The sequence below is a fragment of the Hakea prostrata genome, chromosome 7, assembly GCF_041222555.1.
Source record: "Hakea prostrata isolate BN-2017 chromosome 7, UWA_Hpros_2, whole genome shotgun sequence".
Lineage (NCBI taxonomy): Eukaryota > Viridiplantae > Streptophyta > Magnoliopsida > Proteales > Proteaceae > Hakea > Hakea prostrata.
In genome coordinates, this window is record NC_142606.1 from 22,292,358 (window position 1) to 22,312,473 (window position 20,116).

At 36.9% G+C, this 20,116-nt stretch overlaps 1 protein-coding gene across 3 annotated transcripts in view; it reads right to left on the reverse strand.

The window, feature by feature from the left end:
- LOC149010589 (hyperosmolality-gated Ca2+ permeable channel 1.7-like) overlaps nt 1-20,116 on the reverse strand; it is a 53,928-nt gene that overhangs the window by 25,435 nt on the left and 8,377 nt on the right. For all 3 annotated transcript variants that reach the window (XM_089160512.1, XM_089160510.1, XM_089160511.1), the window contains exons 3-6: nt 18,512-18,661; nt 3,690-3,825; nt 562-663; nt 125-244 (exon numbers count right to left, since the gene is read on the reverse strand). In XM_089160512.1, the coding sequence (XP_089016638.1) occupies nt 125-244; nt 562-663; nt 3,690-3,825; nt 18,512-18,661 (508 nt within the window). The remainder of the gene's footprint in view (nt 1-124; nt 245-561; nt 664-3,689; nt 3,826-18,511; nt 18,662-20,116) is intronic.

Sequence of the window (20,116 nt, forward strand, 5' to 3'; positions counted from 1 at the left end):
TGAGATGACGAACTAATTACTTAAATTATACATGAAGAACAAAGAGTTCCATTTCCAATAGGAAATTATATGCTTCCAAAATAAAGGAAAAATAGGAGGGAGTTTCCCAAGTAAAGAAAATTACCTTTGTCATTGGCTTATTTGTGGGATGTCTGTCATATTTGTTTTGGTAGTAGTTAAGGTGGTTTTGCAAGCTCTTCCTTTCTGCCACTAAGTTTGCTAGCTCGTTTGCATTATATACAACCTATGGTTTAAGATAAAACATCATAGTAGGTTGACTTGAATAAATTGAACTCCAGCAATATCAAATATAAAAGTTGCAAAACATTTATCCTTCCAACTATGACTGCTAGGGCTCTGGTTGAAAGATTGAGGATCCAAACTGGTAGGAAAAATCCGATTTATGTAGGATTAGGTGGATTCTAACAGACATCCTATAAATGAGTTCTGTTATCCGCTTCATATAATTCCCCAGAAAAATAGGGAATGAAAAATACACACATAAAACAGTGGAATCTATAGTATAAGGGAAACATAGAGAACTCTGTATTTTCTACAAACCTGATGAGTGAGATAATGATCGGGATGATTTACACAAAAGAAATGTTCAACATGCTCGCTCACTGACTCATCAGGATCTGGAGGAACATTTCTAACCAGGACCTGTGCAAGACCTTAAAATTAATGGAGAGAAAAAACAAAACTGAGGAACCCTAAGTAAGAAAGAAGTCTATTCAATTTATAAACATATCCAGAAAATTACAATATTTTCAAGGCCTATATTCTATAATCAAGATAGTAGTAATCCCAATGTTAGTCACTATGCATTTCAGATAGAAAGAAAATACAATATGTAAGCCATACTTCACACTCATCAACAGAAAATAGCCAATTATTATGATGATGTATGATCAGTTTATCACATACAGATTACAAAGATACAAGTAAAAGCAATGTCTTGAATATGATTTTTTTAATATATATCTAAGAGGTCAAGGAGAGGTCATCACTTTCATGGCACCAAGGAGCCAATTCTTACCCGCCCCTGCCCCCAAAAAATAAGAAAGGTGAGCCAATACCAGGCTAAGGCAATAGAGAACCTACCAAGGCCAAGGGTAACTAACCATTTTGGGCACCGTGTCTCCAGAATGATTTTCACATTTTCTTCATTTCTAAGATCATTTTCCATAGTATGGGCATATGTTCATTACCCCAGTATGAATGCTTGAAACATAAGGCACCTGGCCTACTTAGGCATCAACACATGCCTTCTCACCTAGGCAACAATGACAACTATATAAGAATATGTGGTGAAAGTATAGTGAAGAGTATTACGATGCATTTTCCCACATACAAAGAGATGCTTAGTACAATTTGGGTTGTGAAAGGTACTGAATTTTTGTACTAAATATCAGTGCTTGAAGAATAATCTTCTTACAGAACTCCCTGTTGCATAAAATGTTGCCATTAACCAACAGGCTTGGGTTGCTGATGATGTCAGCTCAAACTCTTCATAAGCCACCTGAAACATCTCCTTGAATGGAGCTCCCTGTTGCATAAATGTTGCCATTAACCAACAGGCTTGTGTTGCTGATGACATCAGCTCAGACTCTTCAAAAGCAATCTGGAACATCTCCTTGAATGGAAGACTGGGAAATATATTCTTTCTTTTGGCCTGGTCTGTATGGTTGCAACTCAGATTTCAACAGTCCCTCAGTGGAAGAAGTATTAGGGCTTTTGAAACTAATGGAACATTTTTGGGGAGCTCCCACCATCAAGATTGTTACATGACTCTATTACAACTAACCTATTAAATCTGTTCAGTTCAGGAATACCTTCCAAGGGTCAGTTTCCCTTCTTTTTTATTTTTTTCTTTTTCTGGGGCCGGGGGGGGGGTGTTGAGGGACGACAGCAGCTTTGGGTAATATTGCTACAATCAGCCACTAAATCTCTAGGAGCACAGTTATTCCTAATTATGGCATAGGTAGGAATGGGAAAGAAAATCTCTGAGGGGCAAGGATGCTCCTAGTTTTGCTTTGTGTGGGATAAAAAGGAAAAAGCAATGCATCATATGATTATCTACCATCTTACCCAGAAAATACAGGATCCAGTCGGGTAAGGAGTGGAAATGGCTTGGAGGAGGAAAGTGAAAGGGACCAGTTGATTGTTTAGTGACCGACAAGATCTGGTAATGGAAAAGGGACAAATGTAATAAATACCATATGAATAGGCCTCTCCCCTGCCTCTACTAACCTAACCATGTCAAAAACTATTAGGTGTTAAAACAATATGTTATTTTATGCTTAAGTAGTTTTCTCAACAACAACAACCAAAACCTTATCCAAACTAAATGAGGTCAGATACATGGATCCTTTCATAAAAAGATGATGAAAGTTTTCACTCCTCACAATTTAAAATTGGAAAAGCAAATTCATGCCTAAAATAATTTGGATAACTTGTTGATGGAAAACAAAAAACAACAGGAGGGAACAATTGGAGCCATTTTACACCCAGAAAAGTTAAGAAAACCCAATGTAGGTGAAGGAAGCAGAAAGCAAGAAAGAGAAGATATGTCAAAGAGAACTAGGTGGTTACAACAAGCTCTTTTTTTCACACAAGAAAAATTATTAAGTTAAAACATAAGGTCCCTGCAAACAATAGTGGTGTTGAACAAGCATACCAATACACTTCCCCAACTTATGTAATTAGAGAATCACAGTTCATGTGGAATGTCATCTTAACTACCCACCAATGAGTCATTGAGTCATAGTCTAGCATCCTACCCTAATGTATATTGAAAACCTAATGTGGTTTTGCTCCATCTACCAATTCTTACCCACATGAACCAATAGTTTTGCCCATTTGATGTAACTTCAAAGTCACATAAATTCATTCAACAATGATCCTATTGTTTGGCATCAATCACTTTCCAGCATGTTTGCATTCCATAAATGAGGAGACAAAACATTCTGAGATAACATAAGTTGTAATATAAGTATATAACCATGTTTTTGGTAAGGATGTACATAACCTTGTTGCTTCTTTATACAGAAGTCCTAAGTTATGGGGATCCATTACTCTCTCATATGCACGTGTTTCCCTTTCCCTTGCAGGTTTGAGAATCTGTTGCACTCACATTAAACCCATAACAACCTACATATCCTAAATAATGTAAGCAATCTGTTGACTCCATAACTTTTTTATGCGCAAAACAATGAAATCTGACAATAAGAATAGCCATTGATTTCTTTTCTAAGAAAAAAGTTCATGACTACACTGATGAAGTGGTGATTTCTTACGCACATATCATTTTAAGCACCATATAAAAAAGAATCCAATCGAGAAGGTTTTCCTCTATAGGACACATTCAGCTTATTGTGATAGCTCCAGCAAGGCAGAAAATGGTTAGTATTTGTCATAATTGACCAAGATAAATAAATGAATATACATATATATAAATATACACACACATACGCACATTTGTATGCATGCATGTATATAGCATGCATTGATTACAGAAAGAAGTAGAAAATGTAATCCCAACAATATAAAAGATGAAATTCAGGATTTTCCATATTTTGGTGCGAAGCAAATTTTCGCTGAGGTGATTGTGGATCCAGAAGCAATACAAAATATGTGAAGTTCAAGATAGACAACAAAACAAGTCTCAAATAGTGAAAATGACTCACAGTATACTGATCTGGACGACGTTTTTCAGATGCAAGAAAACGTAATCTCATGAAAGCTACAAACTGGTATTCTTTGTAGATAGTATAGCATGTCCAAAATGTAAAAACATAAAGCATCCCCATATGTGCCCAAAACCTGTTATGGAACAACAACATTTAGACCTCCTAGTGAAATGAAGTAACAAAGCATTATGCATCCAACCAACCCACCTCAAATTGATATAAAATCATTGCTCCCAGCTATACAATAGGTGAGATCTTAGGATCCCCTTTCCAGGAAGGAAAGATATCACAAACCACATTAATATGACCACCATCAGAGAGGAAGAATTCTAGTCACACGACACTAAATTTAAAATTAATTAAATGGGGCAAGCAAATGCATAAAGCTTAGAGGTTCAGTGCACTCCAACCACATGTCTTCTTAATGTTCATTCACATTATAGGTATGGGTTGACACATTAAAAGAGATAAACAAGTGTTAAGTCATGATGGGAGAATTGTCTTCAGGTTGATGGCTAGCTGGAGACACATGCTCTGAATTTAAGAAGCCAGAGATCACAACAGTTCATCCTGCTATATTGTTTTGGTGGAATCGAGAAAGTGACTCTGACATCATAGTGCCAGTACTGAAGTTGGGGGCTAAGGAAACTGAAACAGGAGCATCCATGCAAAGGATTTATGTGCCTTACTGCATTGATATCTACAAACGCCAAGTTAGATCAGGTTTTTAGTTTGTAGGAACCCTAATGAGTAATGACATAATGTATTGTCTCTTAAATTGATGTACCGACCAAGGGAATTCCTGGAGGGGATTCTCTCTCGCTGAGAGGGAGGAAGGCATTCAAGCTTGAGTCAATTTCGAATTGGATGAGTCGAAATGACACGACAAAGCATTCCTTTGGACCATCTTCCTTCTCAACTGTGAGCGATCACAAAAAAATGTTACTTACGATGAATCTTCTTTCATAGCTAGCGGAATCAGGGGAAGAATAGGCTTTTTTATGATTAATTGGGGATCCTCGCTTTTATATAGGGCCAAGGCTTTTCTTCGCTTGGTTGACTTTGTCAGAAAAGAAAGTAGGTTTCGGGGGTTCATTGATTAGTAAACCTCCAGTGCTGGTAAGGTTGGGACCATGGTCGTCCATCTCCGATTTGCCGGCTGATAAGATCCTCAAACCAATCAGGGACTGGAAAAGACCAAATGATTCAATCCTAAACTCTTTATGGCGGAACCTTCCAAGTTTTTAGAGAAAAACCACGCGGAATTTTTGCGAGATTATGAAAATGTTCTCGGAGTGGCAAATTGCATTGAGTTCTACACACTAAAAAGAATCGACTTTTGGTTGATTGGAAGAGAGTAAACCTAATCGCATGGAAAAAAATTCGATCAAAATGGTCGAAATTTCGACCGAAATGCCTGCAAAATTCCAAATCGAAACCAAATACAGGTATAAGCACGAAATGTATCTTGTATCGTTTCGTATCGACCGATATTTCGGTCGATACGAGTCGATATTTCGACCCGGTACCATATCGGGCCGAAATGATACCTGCGTAAGTTATAAAATACCTTGTTTTGACCCAGTTTCGACATACCAACGGAATTTCGACCTACCGAGCCATATCGCCAGAGCCATTTCGAGCTGTGTTTGAATTTTTTGCTGATTTCTCTTGTTTTCATCCCCTTCTACACCTAATTTATAGTATTCCATTTCCATCAAACACTTGATTTGCTCCTCCATTTGTGCATTTTCTCAAATCTTGCAAGGTGAGTAACCAACTTCCTCATTTTTTTATTTTTGTTTCATTTGTGCCTTAAATCATGTTAGATTGCTTCCAAATTTATATATGTTTACTTTAGAGTGTTGATCTATGAATTTGTAGTGTCAAAATTATTTTTTGATTCTTCCTACTATTTTTTTTTTTTTCTGTTATTAAAAATTATTTACTAAATTATGTATATTGCTAAAAATGTATATGTATAGTACATGTATAAGCTTCAAATGAATGTATGTGAGAGTTGAGACACCATATTGCTGTGATGGTGTTGAATTAATTTTTTTTTCCTGTTAATTATGTAATTTTACTGTATTTAATATATATTTAAATAATTAAAAAATATTTAAATATTAAAAAAACTAATATTTAATGAATTATTAAATATAATGTGTCCCTCCCACTATCGATTATCAGAGTGAGCCACTGGGATCTTATCAGTATCCTTATCCTTCTCCTGAGAGCCAAGGGCAGGGTGCTCTTTCATTTGTTGAGCAGATCTTCCACACTATTACACAGCCACAAGGCCCACCACCACCAGTTCCTTTGGAGATTCACAACTTCCCACCGTTAGGAGATCTTATGCATGTGGATGAGGCCACATACAAAGATGCAATTCTTGACTATGTCCAAAACTATATGGGGCGGGGGCAAACATCATGGGAGTTATATTGTCATTTGTATGGGGTGCAGACGGAAGAGGGAGACTTTGAGGCTTGAATAGAATAGACTTGTAAGTAATAACATTCCCGCTTCTTCTCAGATTCATGTACTATATACTTGGAATGTTGGATGTTACATTTTCAATAGTTTTTTAGTAAACTAGTAGTTTTATAGTGTTTATTATGCTTGAAATAGCTAGTATGCAAAAATCCAAATCAATTTGAGTGCATTTGAGGCTCGAAATTGAGTTTTCAAGAATCAGAAAAAAGTATCCAGTTTCGGTCGAAATTTCGACCTTTTCCAAGGTCGAAATGTTCATATCGATCGAAATTTCTTCCTTGCCTAATCGGGACCTTGATTGAAGAGTCACCCAAGACATCCAATCCAACTCCACCCGGGCCATATAGAATAACCATGACCGTCTATCTTTTTATCTTTATATCAAATTCAATATATAGGGCTTTCACCGCCTACCAGCTCTAACGAGCCCCTTTATTAGTAAGGTTGTTGGGCTCCACACAACCACACTTTTCAAAAAGTCAAGTCTTCTTTTCAGATTCTACCTCGAACTGTCAAGAAATCTGCTCCTTGCTGGATATGACTAAGGGATCCTTGCCTATTCGCTACCTCGGTCTGTAATTATTCTCTGGAAGAGTTAAAAGGGTTTTATAACTGTGATATTTTTAACATGATGACTTGACTAAATGTGTCCAGGTGGGCATTCTAGTCAACTTGTAACTTGTAGACAGGAAAAGAGAGATTTGAAGAAATTGAATTTAGCAGGATATCATCTCTTACATCAAATGGGCTTTGTAGTTGTTACTTTGAGTTAGGTTTCTTCAGTCTTTACCTAATTAGTCTTGACTCTTACAAGAGTCATAGTTCAGTCATATAGGACTCCTAGAGTCTAAAACCAACTGTTGATTAGACAAGAAGGAACTTGAAGTTCTAGTCTAAATATATTTTTGTAATCTAACTGTTTCCAATAAATGGATCATGGGTATAGTTTTGGATAATAGAAACTAAGCCAGTAGGTTCTTGACTTCTTTCTTAACCACCTAGAAGGTTGCAAATTTGCAATTGAATATCTTGTATGTTGTGTTCTTAGCTAATAAATCCAAGAAAGTTTCAGAAGTTAGAAAAAACGATAGTTTTCATATTCATAATTCCATACATTTTTCTGTACAAACACCCATAATTTATATACTCTTTATTCCTTGTATCTTGTATGCACTTTGTACATTTCTAAACTAATTTATTATTGTACCCCCATTTTTTTTTCATCCAGTTTATTTTGAAACATACAGGCAAGAAAAAAGAGGAAAATTCAAGCTGCAGCAGGAAGGTCGACTGTTGTGGTACATCATAAAGGTAGGGGGAGAAAAACAGATTCAGGAAGTGGGATTAGTCTAGTAGATAAAATGAGCAAAAATAAAAGCAAAGAAGTTGGGTTAGACTTCTACAGATTTCAGAGAAAAGAAGCTCAGAGAAATGGTAAAGTGCAAACTATCATCAATTAATTCGTTTTCAACTTCTTCAAAGTGAACTCGTCTCTCTGTGCGAACATAGATGTTAAGATAAATTGAATAACCAGAGATAGTGGGAAATCAACTTAGATTTGGCTTAATTGAAGAATTCTGCCCTCGATTGCTGATTGATCTAGTTGTCTTCATGGATTTCATTTTTAACTATCTAATATTTTGTTGCGTTTTCGCTTTTTTTTGTTAGCTTCAATCAAACTCTTTTGGCATGGATCCTGGAATTTCACTATTTTTGTCATGTGGACTTGAATGTTAAACAGGATCATTTAGTTAACTCCATGACTCCTGGAATTTGATATCCCCATTAGCATTGAACAGATAAATGGGAAAAACTGCAGTTTTGGCATTCTACATCACCATTTGATGTGTTGCCTTTGTCCTCTCAAAGATTGTAATCTTGGTGCTCCTTTCCAGAGATGGCAAAGAAAGCATAGAGTTGTCCATGATAGCAAATCATGTAGAAATTTTTTTCTGCCTTTTTGTAGTCCAATCATCTAAACTTACAATTTTAAAAGCAAGCAACCTTACTAGAACTTGATGAGGCAATGACAGGAGGAAAGATGGGATGTTCAGGCCTCCTACAAAGCAGTATCTGAGCTTAGAGAAGTTCTTAAAGAAGACATTTAGGCTGTCCAACAAGGATATCAATGGGTCAGGAGGTTATGGAACAGTGTACAGATTTGACCAATATTGAGTCCACTCCCTTTGCAATAAGAAGCCTAACACGGGTAATGGGTAATGCAGACTGTGATCAAGGATTTGAGAGAGAGCTGGTGGAAATAGGAGATATAAAGCACAGAAACATTGTCACACTTCATGGATATTACTGCCCCTCAGTTTAATTTTCTTATATATGAGCTGATGCCAAATGGAAGTTTAGATACTCTGCTTTATGTTATGCAGTTCATGGAGCTAGTGTGCCAAGTAGTCTTAGTGATTGCAACTAATTTAGTATTTTACCCCCTTTGCATCAAGATGCTAATGCAGATAGATCAAATGACAAGATGAGAAGGGGAAGAAAAGAAAGAAGAAAAAGATGAAATCCTGTAATTGAGTGCCATTTGTATTGAACTAGAATGAATAACTTATCATGTATAGTCTTTCCTTTAACTATAATTTAAGTAGGGTAATGCAAGACTTCTCCTTGCTCTTAAGAAGTGCTTTATCAGTTTTTCACTTTTGTCTCTGTGGTTAATTGAAGGCTTCTTGCCCAATTCTTCAGGATTGAATAAAATGAATCTAAAGATATCAATTATTGTCATGGAGAATGCTAAAACAGACTTCAAATTTAACAAGTTGGATCACAATTACAGTAGAAGATTAGACTTAGATAAATCAGATCTATGGCTCGGTACAACTAATGCTATTGTCGTATCTCATTCTTCCATGGAAATTCCTATTATAGTGTCGCACCATTTTCTCTTCTTTTTCTTTCACATTTACATTATTCCCTCACACTATTCAACTTGCAATTAAAGGACAGCAACTGCTGGTTGATCAATGCTTTGGTACTATGTGACAACTTCTGACACAAGATAACGAGCAGTAGTAATTAGAAGAAGAGGAAAAGGAGGAGGAACAAGAAACTAGAGAGAATGAGAGAAAAAAGGGTTACCAATTAAGGAAAATATTTAGATTATCCAATTGGTAGCAGGTGGGGTGTACTTGTTACAGAAATTGTAAAAGAATTGTGGGTATACTGTTAGGACCCTAGGATCACGAGTCTACACTCGACAGCGTGGAAAGCAAATCCCTAAAATCTAGGGAAGGAAACGATTGGAAAATTTGAAGAGTCATTTTACATTCAGGTTACTTTTTAGGATTAGATTTGAAGAGTCCTATTCGAATTACTTTTTAGGATTAGATTTGAAGAGTCCTATTCGAATTGGGATGACTCTGTTGATTAATACTGTAGGAACGTAATTGCTATACATAAGGGGAAGGAAGAGTAGAAGAAACAGTTTTTGAGTTATTGGGGAAGTTTAGGTGAGAGCTATTGCTCTTGGGTAGCCCTAGGATTCACCTACTGCTAGTAGTGTGTTTTGTTTCTCGTTCAACTTTTATTCAAAGTCCATTATTATTATCATCTTCTTGAGTTATTCCATCTTTGTTAAGTTGCCTCATTCGGGTACTTAACATATACCCTCATTATTTGTGTAACAGATACATAAAAGATGTGACTTACTAGCTTACTAAATAAAGGTATTTAAGAACTACCTCTGCAGGTACTAGCTCTTCATATAACTATATTCTATTTGCTGGATATTCCTGTTGTTTGCTCATTGAATCTTCAAGTTCCACCATTTTGGAATGCTGATGTTAGTGTAAGACACTGACCAGTAGAAAGAGTAGAAAGCCAATTTTATACATAACATTTTATTTGTTTCATGGATATTTTGATTTTGTATCCATATCATGCGTGGGAAACGGTTTAAGTGGTAATATTGCTGTTCGTGGTAAATTTTCATCATGGGAACAAATTTTTCATAACAGCTTTATCAAACAAGTATATGTTCCATGTTTGAAGGGTAATGTTAGAAGAATAGGGCAAAAGGATCTCAACTACTCTGATTTGAGAATCCAGGTTTCCTTTTCTGTTATTTCCTTTTTAGTCTGATTTCCTATGCTGGATGCCTGGATGTAATCTTTGGTCTGGCCTATAAATAAAGATATTGACTAGAGGAGGCACACACGATGAATGAGGCCTCCTAGCATTTCTCTGATTTTCATCTTCTCACTCTCACGATTCCGTTTCCCTCTTATTTCTCTATAATCTACATTCTGTAAATGTTCTTTTTCCATTCTTAGAACGAGTTTATCAAACACAACTTGTTCTAGTAATGTTTTGGAAATATTTCAGAACAGTTTTATCAAACACCCATTTTCAAACAAATAACAGTCTATCAGAACAGAAATATGTAATAATGGTTTTACACAAAAACTGTCCCTAAGAACGGAAAGGTCACCAAACGCATACTAAGCATTTCTAACTGAAACAAAGACATGTAACTAACTGTTCACTGGCAGACAATAAATTACAAGTTGGTTTGGTAGCTAAAACTCTAGAAGTACAAGAATTCCTGAGCAGCTCTCGTTACAACAACAGCAGCAGCAGCAGCAGCTTAGGATATTTCAGCAAGTTCGCTAATATGTCATGCATCCTCTTTTTCATTAGTCAAAATATATTTTTCTGACTGTTAGAAATCAAGCTATAAACAACCAAAACAGTGTTTGAACTTGAGAAAAGAAAAGAGAGAAGAGAGAACCACAAAAGAAGTCTGCAATTCTAGCTAAAGTAAAATTAGAATTGCAAGCTTCCTTTATTTATAGAATTCAAGTGCTTGGCATACAACTTGAGAGACAAGAAACTTGTCCTTTAAAAAGGAAATAAAGAGTACAACTCATGGATGGAATTTTCTAGTATTCTGACTCCTAAATCTGTCCAACATAGAAAATACAAAAAAAGGGAAGTTATGAAATTAGTAACTAACAGAAAATAGAAAGTATGCTTTCTAGAAACTCCCAAAACTTGTGTAGCAAGATTCATAGAGTTGTATTTCTAAAAAAGGAAGCAAGCATCAAAGCATAATACTATTCACGTGAATAGTAAAACAGCCCATTACTTCAACACTCCCCCTCAAGCTGGAGCATACAAGTTTCCCATGCCCAACTTCCAACAGATACACTGGAAATTGGGTCGAAATAGAACTTTAGTGGAGAGATCAGCGAGTTCAACACTCCCCCTCACTTCAACACAGCCCATTACTATTCACGTGAATTGTAAAACAGCTCATTACTTCAACACTCCCCCTCAAGCTGGAGCATACAAGTTTCCCATGCCCAACTTGCAACAGATACACTGGAAATTGGGTCGAAATAGAACTTTAGTGGAGAGATCAGCGAGTTGGTCAGTAGAGTTAACAAAGGGAGTCTCTATAAGCTTTTTCTTGATTACATCACGCACAAAATGACAGTCAACCTCTATAAAACATTGGATTACTAGCAATGTAAGGTGGCAACCTGATTGTCATACAACATTTTCATAGGAGCAGAAACTGCGAGCCCCATCTCTTCTAATAAGGAATGGAACCACATTAATTCAGCCGCAGTGTGGACCATGGCCCTATACTCAGCTTCAACACTAGACCAGGCAATAGCGAATTGCTTCTTACTCCCTCGAGTAACAAGATTTCCACCAAGGAAATTACAATAACCTGTAGTAGACCAGAGATCAATAACGGATCCAGCCCAATCTGCATCAGAAAAGGCGACCAAGTTCATATTTTGATGTGGTCAATAGATGAGCCCTTTCCCCGGTGCACTCTTGAGATATCGAAGAACTTGCATTGTTCCATCCCAATGAACCTTCCTAGGAGACTGCATAAACTGACTCAACATACCAACAGAATAAGAAATATCAGGACGAGTAACAGTAAGAAAAATAAGTTTCCCAATAAGACTCATGTAACAATGGACATCATCCAACAAATCACCATCATCTCATCCTATTTAAATTGAGGGTCTATGGGAATGTCGCTAGGCTTAGAAGCAGCATCCCAGTCTTAGTTAAAAGATCTAAGACATATCTTCTTTGTGACAAACTAACTCCCTGTTTACTGCAAAGTACCTCAATCCCCAAGAAATATTGCAGATCACCCAAGTCTTTGGTTTGGAAACACTTCTGTAGAAGTGCCTTGACTATAGGAATGGCTTCAACATCATTGTCTGAAATGATAATATCATCAACATAAACTATCATAATGACAACACAACCACTCTGTCGTCTAATAAATTTAGCGTGATCAGAAAAACAATGTACAAATCCAAAAGACTCCACAGTCTTGCCAAATTTCTCAAACCAAGCTCGTGGAGACTGTTTAAGGCCATAAATTGCTTTATGAAGTTTGCAAACACGAACATTGTCCTCCCCCTGAACAACATACCCTGGAGGTTGCTCCATATAAACTTCTTCACAAAGATCACTAGATAAGAAGGCATTTTTTATGTCAAGTTGAAATAGAGGCCAGTCATAATTCACAGCTAAAGAAATCAAAAAACGAACAGGATTAAGTCTAGCCACAAGAAAAAAAGTTTCAAAATAGTCCACCTCGGGCTCGTATGTTTAAGTATAGCCCTTACCACCAAGCGGGCATTTAACCTTTCGACCGAACCGTCAGAATGATACTTAACAGTATACACCCACCAACAATAGACCACATCTTTTCCAGGAGGTAGGTCTACCAAGGACCATGTATTACAAGACTGTAAAGCAACCATTTCCACACCTATGTTAGCCTTCCAGCCAGGGTCTTTAAGGGCCTCAGTATGATAGGTTAGAATATAAATAGTAGATAGAGAAAATGCAAGGCAACAAACGTGATGAGGTAAATGAGAAATAGATACAAAATTGGGAAATAGAGTAAGCAATGTCAGAGCGTAAAGTACAAGTACGAGTACCTTTCCTTAAAGCAATTGGTAAGTCATCTGAAGTCTATGTAGGATCTCCACTGGAAGAATCCGCTGGTGGAGAGGATGAAGTGGGAACATCTGTAGAACCAACTTCAGTCTCCACTAGGGCAAAGTCGTTAGTATTTACAGGAGGAGCAATATTATCCGCAATGCGCTCTGACTTACCTCTCTGCTGATAAACTTGCAAAGAGACACTGCTAGTGGAAGGAACCACATAAGGAATAGAAAGAATAGGGGGAGCAACATCTAAAACACGATTTTCAACAAATATAGATGGACTAAGGTAATAAGGTGTATCTTCAAAAAAAGTCACATCCGCACTAACAAATTGTTTACAATGAACAGGATCATAACAACGAAAACCTTTTTTAGTACGTGAGTACCCAAGAAAAATACATTTAACAAAATTAGGGGAAAGTATATCCAAAGGATGTGGTACATAACAAAACAAACACAACCAAAAATGTTGGGTGAAACTAAGAACGGTTCTCTATTTGGAAAAACAATTGAAAATTTAGATTTTTTAGAAAGTAAAGTCATAGGCATTCAGTTAATTAAATAACTAGCAGTCAAAACGGCATCACACCAGTAATTATTGGGAACATTCATCTGAATCATATGAGCTCGCACAACCTTCAAGAGGTGGCGATTTTTGCGTTCAACCACTCAATTTTGCTGGGGGAGTGAATAAGCAACTGGTTGATGAATCATTCCAAGGGAATCATAGAGGGTAGAGAGATCATGTCGTATATATTCTAAAGCATTATCAGACTGAAATTTTAATAGGAAGAGAAAATTGAGTTCGAATTTCATGAATAAAATTTTTAAATGTAGTTAAGAATTATTGTTCGATCCTTTAAAAGATACAACCATGTAAGACAAGAGAAATCGTCCACAAAAGGGACAAAATATCGAAAACCATGTCTATTACTAACTCTACAAGGACCCCAAATATCGAAATAAACAAGAGAAAACAAAGACTCACTACGAGGGACCGAGCGTGGAGGATAGGTGGCACGATGATGCTTCCCAAACTCACACACTTCACAATTTAATATAGGCACTGACTTAAAAGAAGGAAATAAAAGCTTTAATCTAACTAAAGACAGACGGCCTAAACGACAGTGCCACTGGAAAGCATCTACATCATTGTCAGAGAGAGCCGCAACAGGGGCAGCATAGTTCAAATAGTAAAGTCCGTTCCTTTCACACCCTCCACTAATTGTCTTCTTAGTGTGAAGGTCCTGGAAAACACAAGAAGTGGGAGTAAAGGTCACAAAGCAGTTTAATGCTTTAGTTAATTGACTAGAAGACAATAAATTAAACGAACAATTTGCAATATGAAGTACAGAAGACAAAGTAAGAGAAGTTGTAAGAGAAACACTTCCAAAGCCTAGAATAGGTATGGAAGTCACATTAGCTATGACAACGGAATTATTAGTAGATTTATAAAAAGAGTTATAAAGCGACAACTTACCAATCATGTGAGAGGAGGCCCCTGAGTCAATGATCCAAGGGGTAGGAGTAAAAGTGAGAAATGTTGTGTTACCAACGGTCTCAATATTTTGCAATCGGCGAAGGATTTGGTTAACATCATCTCTTAGAGTTTTAAACAAGTCTCCTGAAGAAGATATAGAACCACTATCGTTGTTTGCTACAGTATTAATACCACCATCGGAAACGGCATGATTGTCAAGTTGCTTTACCCACTCTGGCTTTCCTTGTTTGGCCCAACAAGCTTCCACTAAGTGCCCTATTTTACCACAATGAGTATATATCTGTGATGTCCTTGACTATTCTCAGAGGATTTTATACCACGACCTCTAGAAGATCTACTAATTCCTCCACGACCACGTCCCCTCCGCGAAAGGTTGTAAAGGCTGAATTTTCTCCTTTAGAACTTTTTCTGGAGAACTTCCTTCAAGCAAGGCAAGACGTTGAAGTCTGGAATATGCTTCACTAAGGTTGAGGACATGCTCACCAACAAGAAGATATCATTTGACATATTTCAGTTTAGGGTTCAACCCTGCAAAAAACTTGGATACAAAAAATTCATTTCGTTGTGCCATAAGCTTCTCTACATCTATGGTGAGAGGTTGAAATACATTCAACTCCTCCATCATTCATTTAAAAGAGTTGTAACAGTCTTGCAGAGACTTGTCAGCTTGCTGAAATTGAAATAGTTTTTCATAAATACTAAAAATCCGAATCATATTTTAGCTTGGGAATAGGTCTCTTGCAAATCATCCCATATTCCCTTTGCAGTCTTATGGAACATAACGTTGGTTGCAATATCAGGTTTCATACTATTCTACATCCAAATTTTGATGATAGCATCATCTTGGATCCAACTAGCATAAGACTTGTCGGTCTCAACAGGAGGTTCATCTTCAATAAACTTAAGCTTACCTTACGCAAATATGTAAACTTGAACCACTTGTGACCAAAGCAAATAGTTAGAACTACCTTTCAGTTTGATGGAAGTACTTTGAACATTGACATGATCTCCTTGAGGTCCCTTAGATTCAGCAGTACTCATGGTTGAGTCACTTGCAATCGAAGACATTAAACTGAAGTAGATATCACTCGAATCAGCCTCCCAAAACTTGAAGTAGAATGTATAAAATAAAATAAAAAATCCTGCAAACCTTAGTCCGAATAGAGGAAAGAGGATTTCAGGATGCAGAAAAAAAAGGTAATGCAGGTAGGAAGCAAATCTGGATTTAATCCAAGTTCTGGAATGTGTAAAGGTAAGGTAATAAATAGGAAGATCAGTTCATATGAAAAACCTGATCTAACAGTACATTCGATACAGCATTAGGTGGCTACACACCGAGGAAAACTGGGGAAAAGAAGAAAAAAAAAGGAACTCAGAAGAGAACACTAAGAACAACATTGATTTGATTTAAAAATGCTCTGATGCCATGTTAGAAATCAAGCTTTCAACAATCAAAACAGTGTTTGAACTTAAGAAAAGAGAGAAGAGAGAACCACAAAAGAAGCTTGCAATTCTAGCTAAAGTAAAACTAGAATTGTAGGCTTCCTTTATTTATAGAATTCAAGTGTTTGGCATACAACTTGAGAGACAAGAAACTTGTCTTCTAAAAAATAAATAAAGAGTACAACTAATAGACAGAATTTTCTAGTATTCTAACTCCTAAAATCTGTCCAAAATAGGAAGTACAGAAAAAAGAAGGTTCTGAAATTAGTAACTAGCTGAAAATAGAAGTTATGCTTTCTAGAAACTCCCAAAACTTGTGTAACAAGATTCGTAGAGTAGTATATCTAAAAAACGGAAGCAAGCATCATATTGTTCACATTTCTCTTCACATGAACAGTAGAACAGCCCATTACTTCAACACTAACCAAATCTACTACACAGCTAGTTCGAGGAACAAAATGTCCACAAGGGTGAAAATCCTTGTAACAAAACAAAGAGCTCTTTAGCGCCATTTCAATGAATAACCTAGGCATGTGTAACCTATAATTAGGCCCTTGTGTGTAAGCCTCCTGCACCTTTCTGGTAACTACAAAGCTACAAAGGCCCAACAAAGATAAGCAACAGTTAGACTGTTAGACATTCCTGCCAAGGTATCAAAGAAAAATGCGCTCAAGAACTAGCTCTTCCTTTGAAGATCTTGTTAGTTGCCTTTGTGAAAGCCTCTCTTAGTTTCCTATTCTCAAAAATGAGTGAAATAAATTTCTCATTCACTTGGCTCAATGTAAAGTTCCCACCCCACCCCACCTCCCCTTTTCCCAATGTTTGTATCACTCAATAACATTGGATCCAAATATTCACCAATGACATGAGACTATTAAGTTTCAATATAGTAGTTCTACCCAACATATAGCAAGCCAAACTGTATAGCATCCAATATGCCATCAGAATATCAGACTCTCTCTCTCTTTTTGGAGGGGGATTGGGGTGTAGTTTGGGAGGGGCACCAATGAATATCACTTGAAATTCTGTTTCTGTTAGTCACACACTCATATCACTTTCCCTCCTTTTCTGAGATTTACAGCAAAGAACAGGAAATGTGAACATCTATTATCTTATGTTGCATATTATTGCTTTTATCTTTGGAAGAAACAATTTTCCTATTTATCAAATTGATAGTCAGGTCTTGTCCCTCCATCACAATACAATGAGCTTTGATTAGAACCAAAAAAATATGTGTTACCAATCTCTTTTAATGCCTTCACCCATGCAGCATCTTATGCTTTCTATATAAAACAAATTTTACAAGGATTGAAAAAGATTAAGTTTTAAAAGTATTTCAAGGGTCATGAAACTACCCTGCTTCAAGAAAAAATGAAATTTCTCAATGCATATTTCTCGTATTGATCTCACAAACCATCATTCTTCTTTTTCGGTTTTTCTATCCAACAAATTGAAGGATAATGAAATGGAGACCTCACTTGGAATTATTACAAACAGAACCATAGATGATTTCAGAACAATTAAGCAGTCTCAAAACTCGACCACTGACAAGACTTGAGACGCTAGATAAGAATAACTTTGATTAGTCCAAAGATACAACCACCAGTACAATCAAGAAGATATCGCAAAGCCATCATTAGCACCAAAGAATTGCATCGGATGTAGTATGATATTATTAGCTACCGTTAACAATTCTGAGCAACATCCTAAAGTACAGGCTCAAGCACCTCAACTTTTCATATCATCATTTAGTGCATTGTCCATCAAGATAACTTGAGAACCACAGCCAAGTCTTTGTGTTTTCAGTCAGTTTCATAAGCAAGGAAATTGTAAAACAGTGTAGAAAAAGAAAATAGTATGACCTCAGATTGAAACTATTGAGGATAAGGATCCACCTTGTCGACATCATCTAGCTGAAATTTCCTGATTTCCTTCTACTCGAATTTTCATTTTCCTTTCTCCATTATTATTATCTCATTTCATCATTTCTCTTTGTGCAGAACTCAATTTCCCCTGCTTTTTTTTAAAAGGATCCATGTAGTCCCACCTCATTTAGTTGAGATACTTTTTTTTTTTTTTTTTTTTTTTTTTGGGGGGGGGGGGGGTGGTTTGGGAGGGGGGATATGTATGATGAGAACTAGAGGTTCAAACCTGAAACTCCTAGTAGGATGGGTTCACACAACACGGTCTCTCAACTGCACTGGGTGATTCTTCTCGGACTTAAGATTTTGCTACGGCTAAATAATCTATATGAGAAAGAAAATTATAGATTGCATTTAGATACTTCATGCATAAATCCAGGCACATCTAGCTGGAAGAATGATAATCAATAGAAACTTTCGAACCATACACATGAAAGAGAAGAACCTGAAAAGATTAAGAGCACCAGCAAGTAGATAGCAACCGAAAAGAAAAAATGTCCGACATACCTTTGTGATCCAGGAGAAACATTAGAAATTGAAAGTTTGTCAATGTCGTTGAATACTATACCCTTGCTTCTCTCTAACTTTTTGTCAGTCAAATTTACAGGCACCAACACAGCAAAAGAAAGTATGGTCAAAGGGACGAATATTTTCAAGCTGCACAAGACAAGCTTTGGATTAGGTGACCCATTTGAAGCAAAAACAAGAACTAAGTAAAGTGATCAAAATGAAAGCATTTCTATTCATGCAAATGTGAGTGATTCGTTAAAAACTAAAATAACAAATTGATAGGTGTTGAAGTATACGCAAGTTTGGGCTATTTTACTGTTCATGTTACTATTCACGTGAACAGTAAAAGTTGTGTTACTGTTCACGTAAACAGTATTATGCTAGTGATGCTACTCTACTTTCTATTTCTAATGTAGGAGTCTCGCTACATAAATTTTGGGAGTCTCTAAAAAGCATAGTTTCTATTTTGGTGGTAGTTTCTATTTTTAGAACTTTCTATTTTAGGAGCTAGAAAGTTACTAAAGCTGTAATTTTATTTATTTTTTTTCTAGAGGACAAATACTTGTCTCTAAAGTTGTATTAGATTCATTAGAAGCTATAAATAAAAGGGCTCTATGATTCTAGACTCTTTAACTAGAATCACAGGCCTCTTTTGCCGGTTCTTCTTCTTCTTCTTCTTCTTCTTCTTCTTCTTCTTCTTCTCTCTTTTCTCTATTCAAGTTCAGCTGCTGTTTTAATTATTTAAAGCTTGATTTCTAACAATAGGAACCTCAATTGAGCCCCTTCTTTATGCCAAATCAACCAGAATACCAGCTCATGGCAGCACCCTGTAGTTCCCAACACCACGAAGCAAACTCACTCCCACCTTAATTCACTCACCCTCACACACACACACACACAGCAGTTGGGAAGTGCAAACAGGAAATACTACCAGGAATAGTATGGTAAATGAACCATTAAAATTGGCACAAACAAACTGCGAAACAAGAGCTCCCACACCCCTTACCAGCTTGCCCCTAACCAAGGGTCTTCCCCTCCCACAAGCAAGCTTGCCCTCTACCTTACTCATCCCCTCTCCTATCCCTGTGCCCTTCCCTCTAACACAACCCGACAAAAATCCTAACTAATTTCTTTCCACCTCAACCATACCCTCTGAAAAATCCCAGCAAGCAAGTATCTCCTCCACATGATCCCATGGGTTTGATACCCTACAACTCCCCTACCCCTGCAGTACACCTTTTACATGAGTGTCTTAACAATACTTCCCCCCTCCAATTTTGCCTTGCCCTCAAGGTGAAGACCTTCTATCTAGTGAAGCCACTTCCTTTCTTCTGCCATCGCCCATCTCTGTCATCAAATCCTTGTCCTCCTCATGTAGTAACAGGACCTTGAGTTTCTTGTAAGGCATTGCTGGGTCTTGGAGTAGGGTGCATCACAGCAGAAACATACCCCTAGACCATTTTTTAATTAAATCTCGTCTGGTGTCAACGTCAACGAGAGCGATTATACCCTCCCGCAGTGAGTGTCATGGCTTGAGACGATGAAGGAGAGGCCATTAAGTGTGTTGATGTAGGGTCTGACTAGATTTGAGCCGGTTGGGTC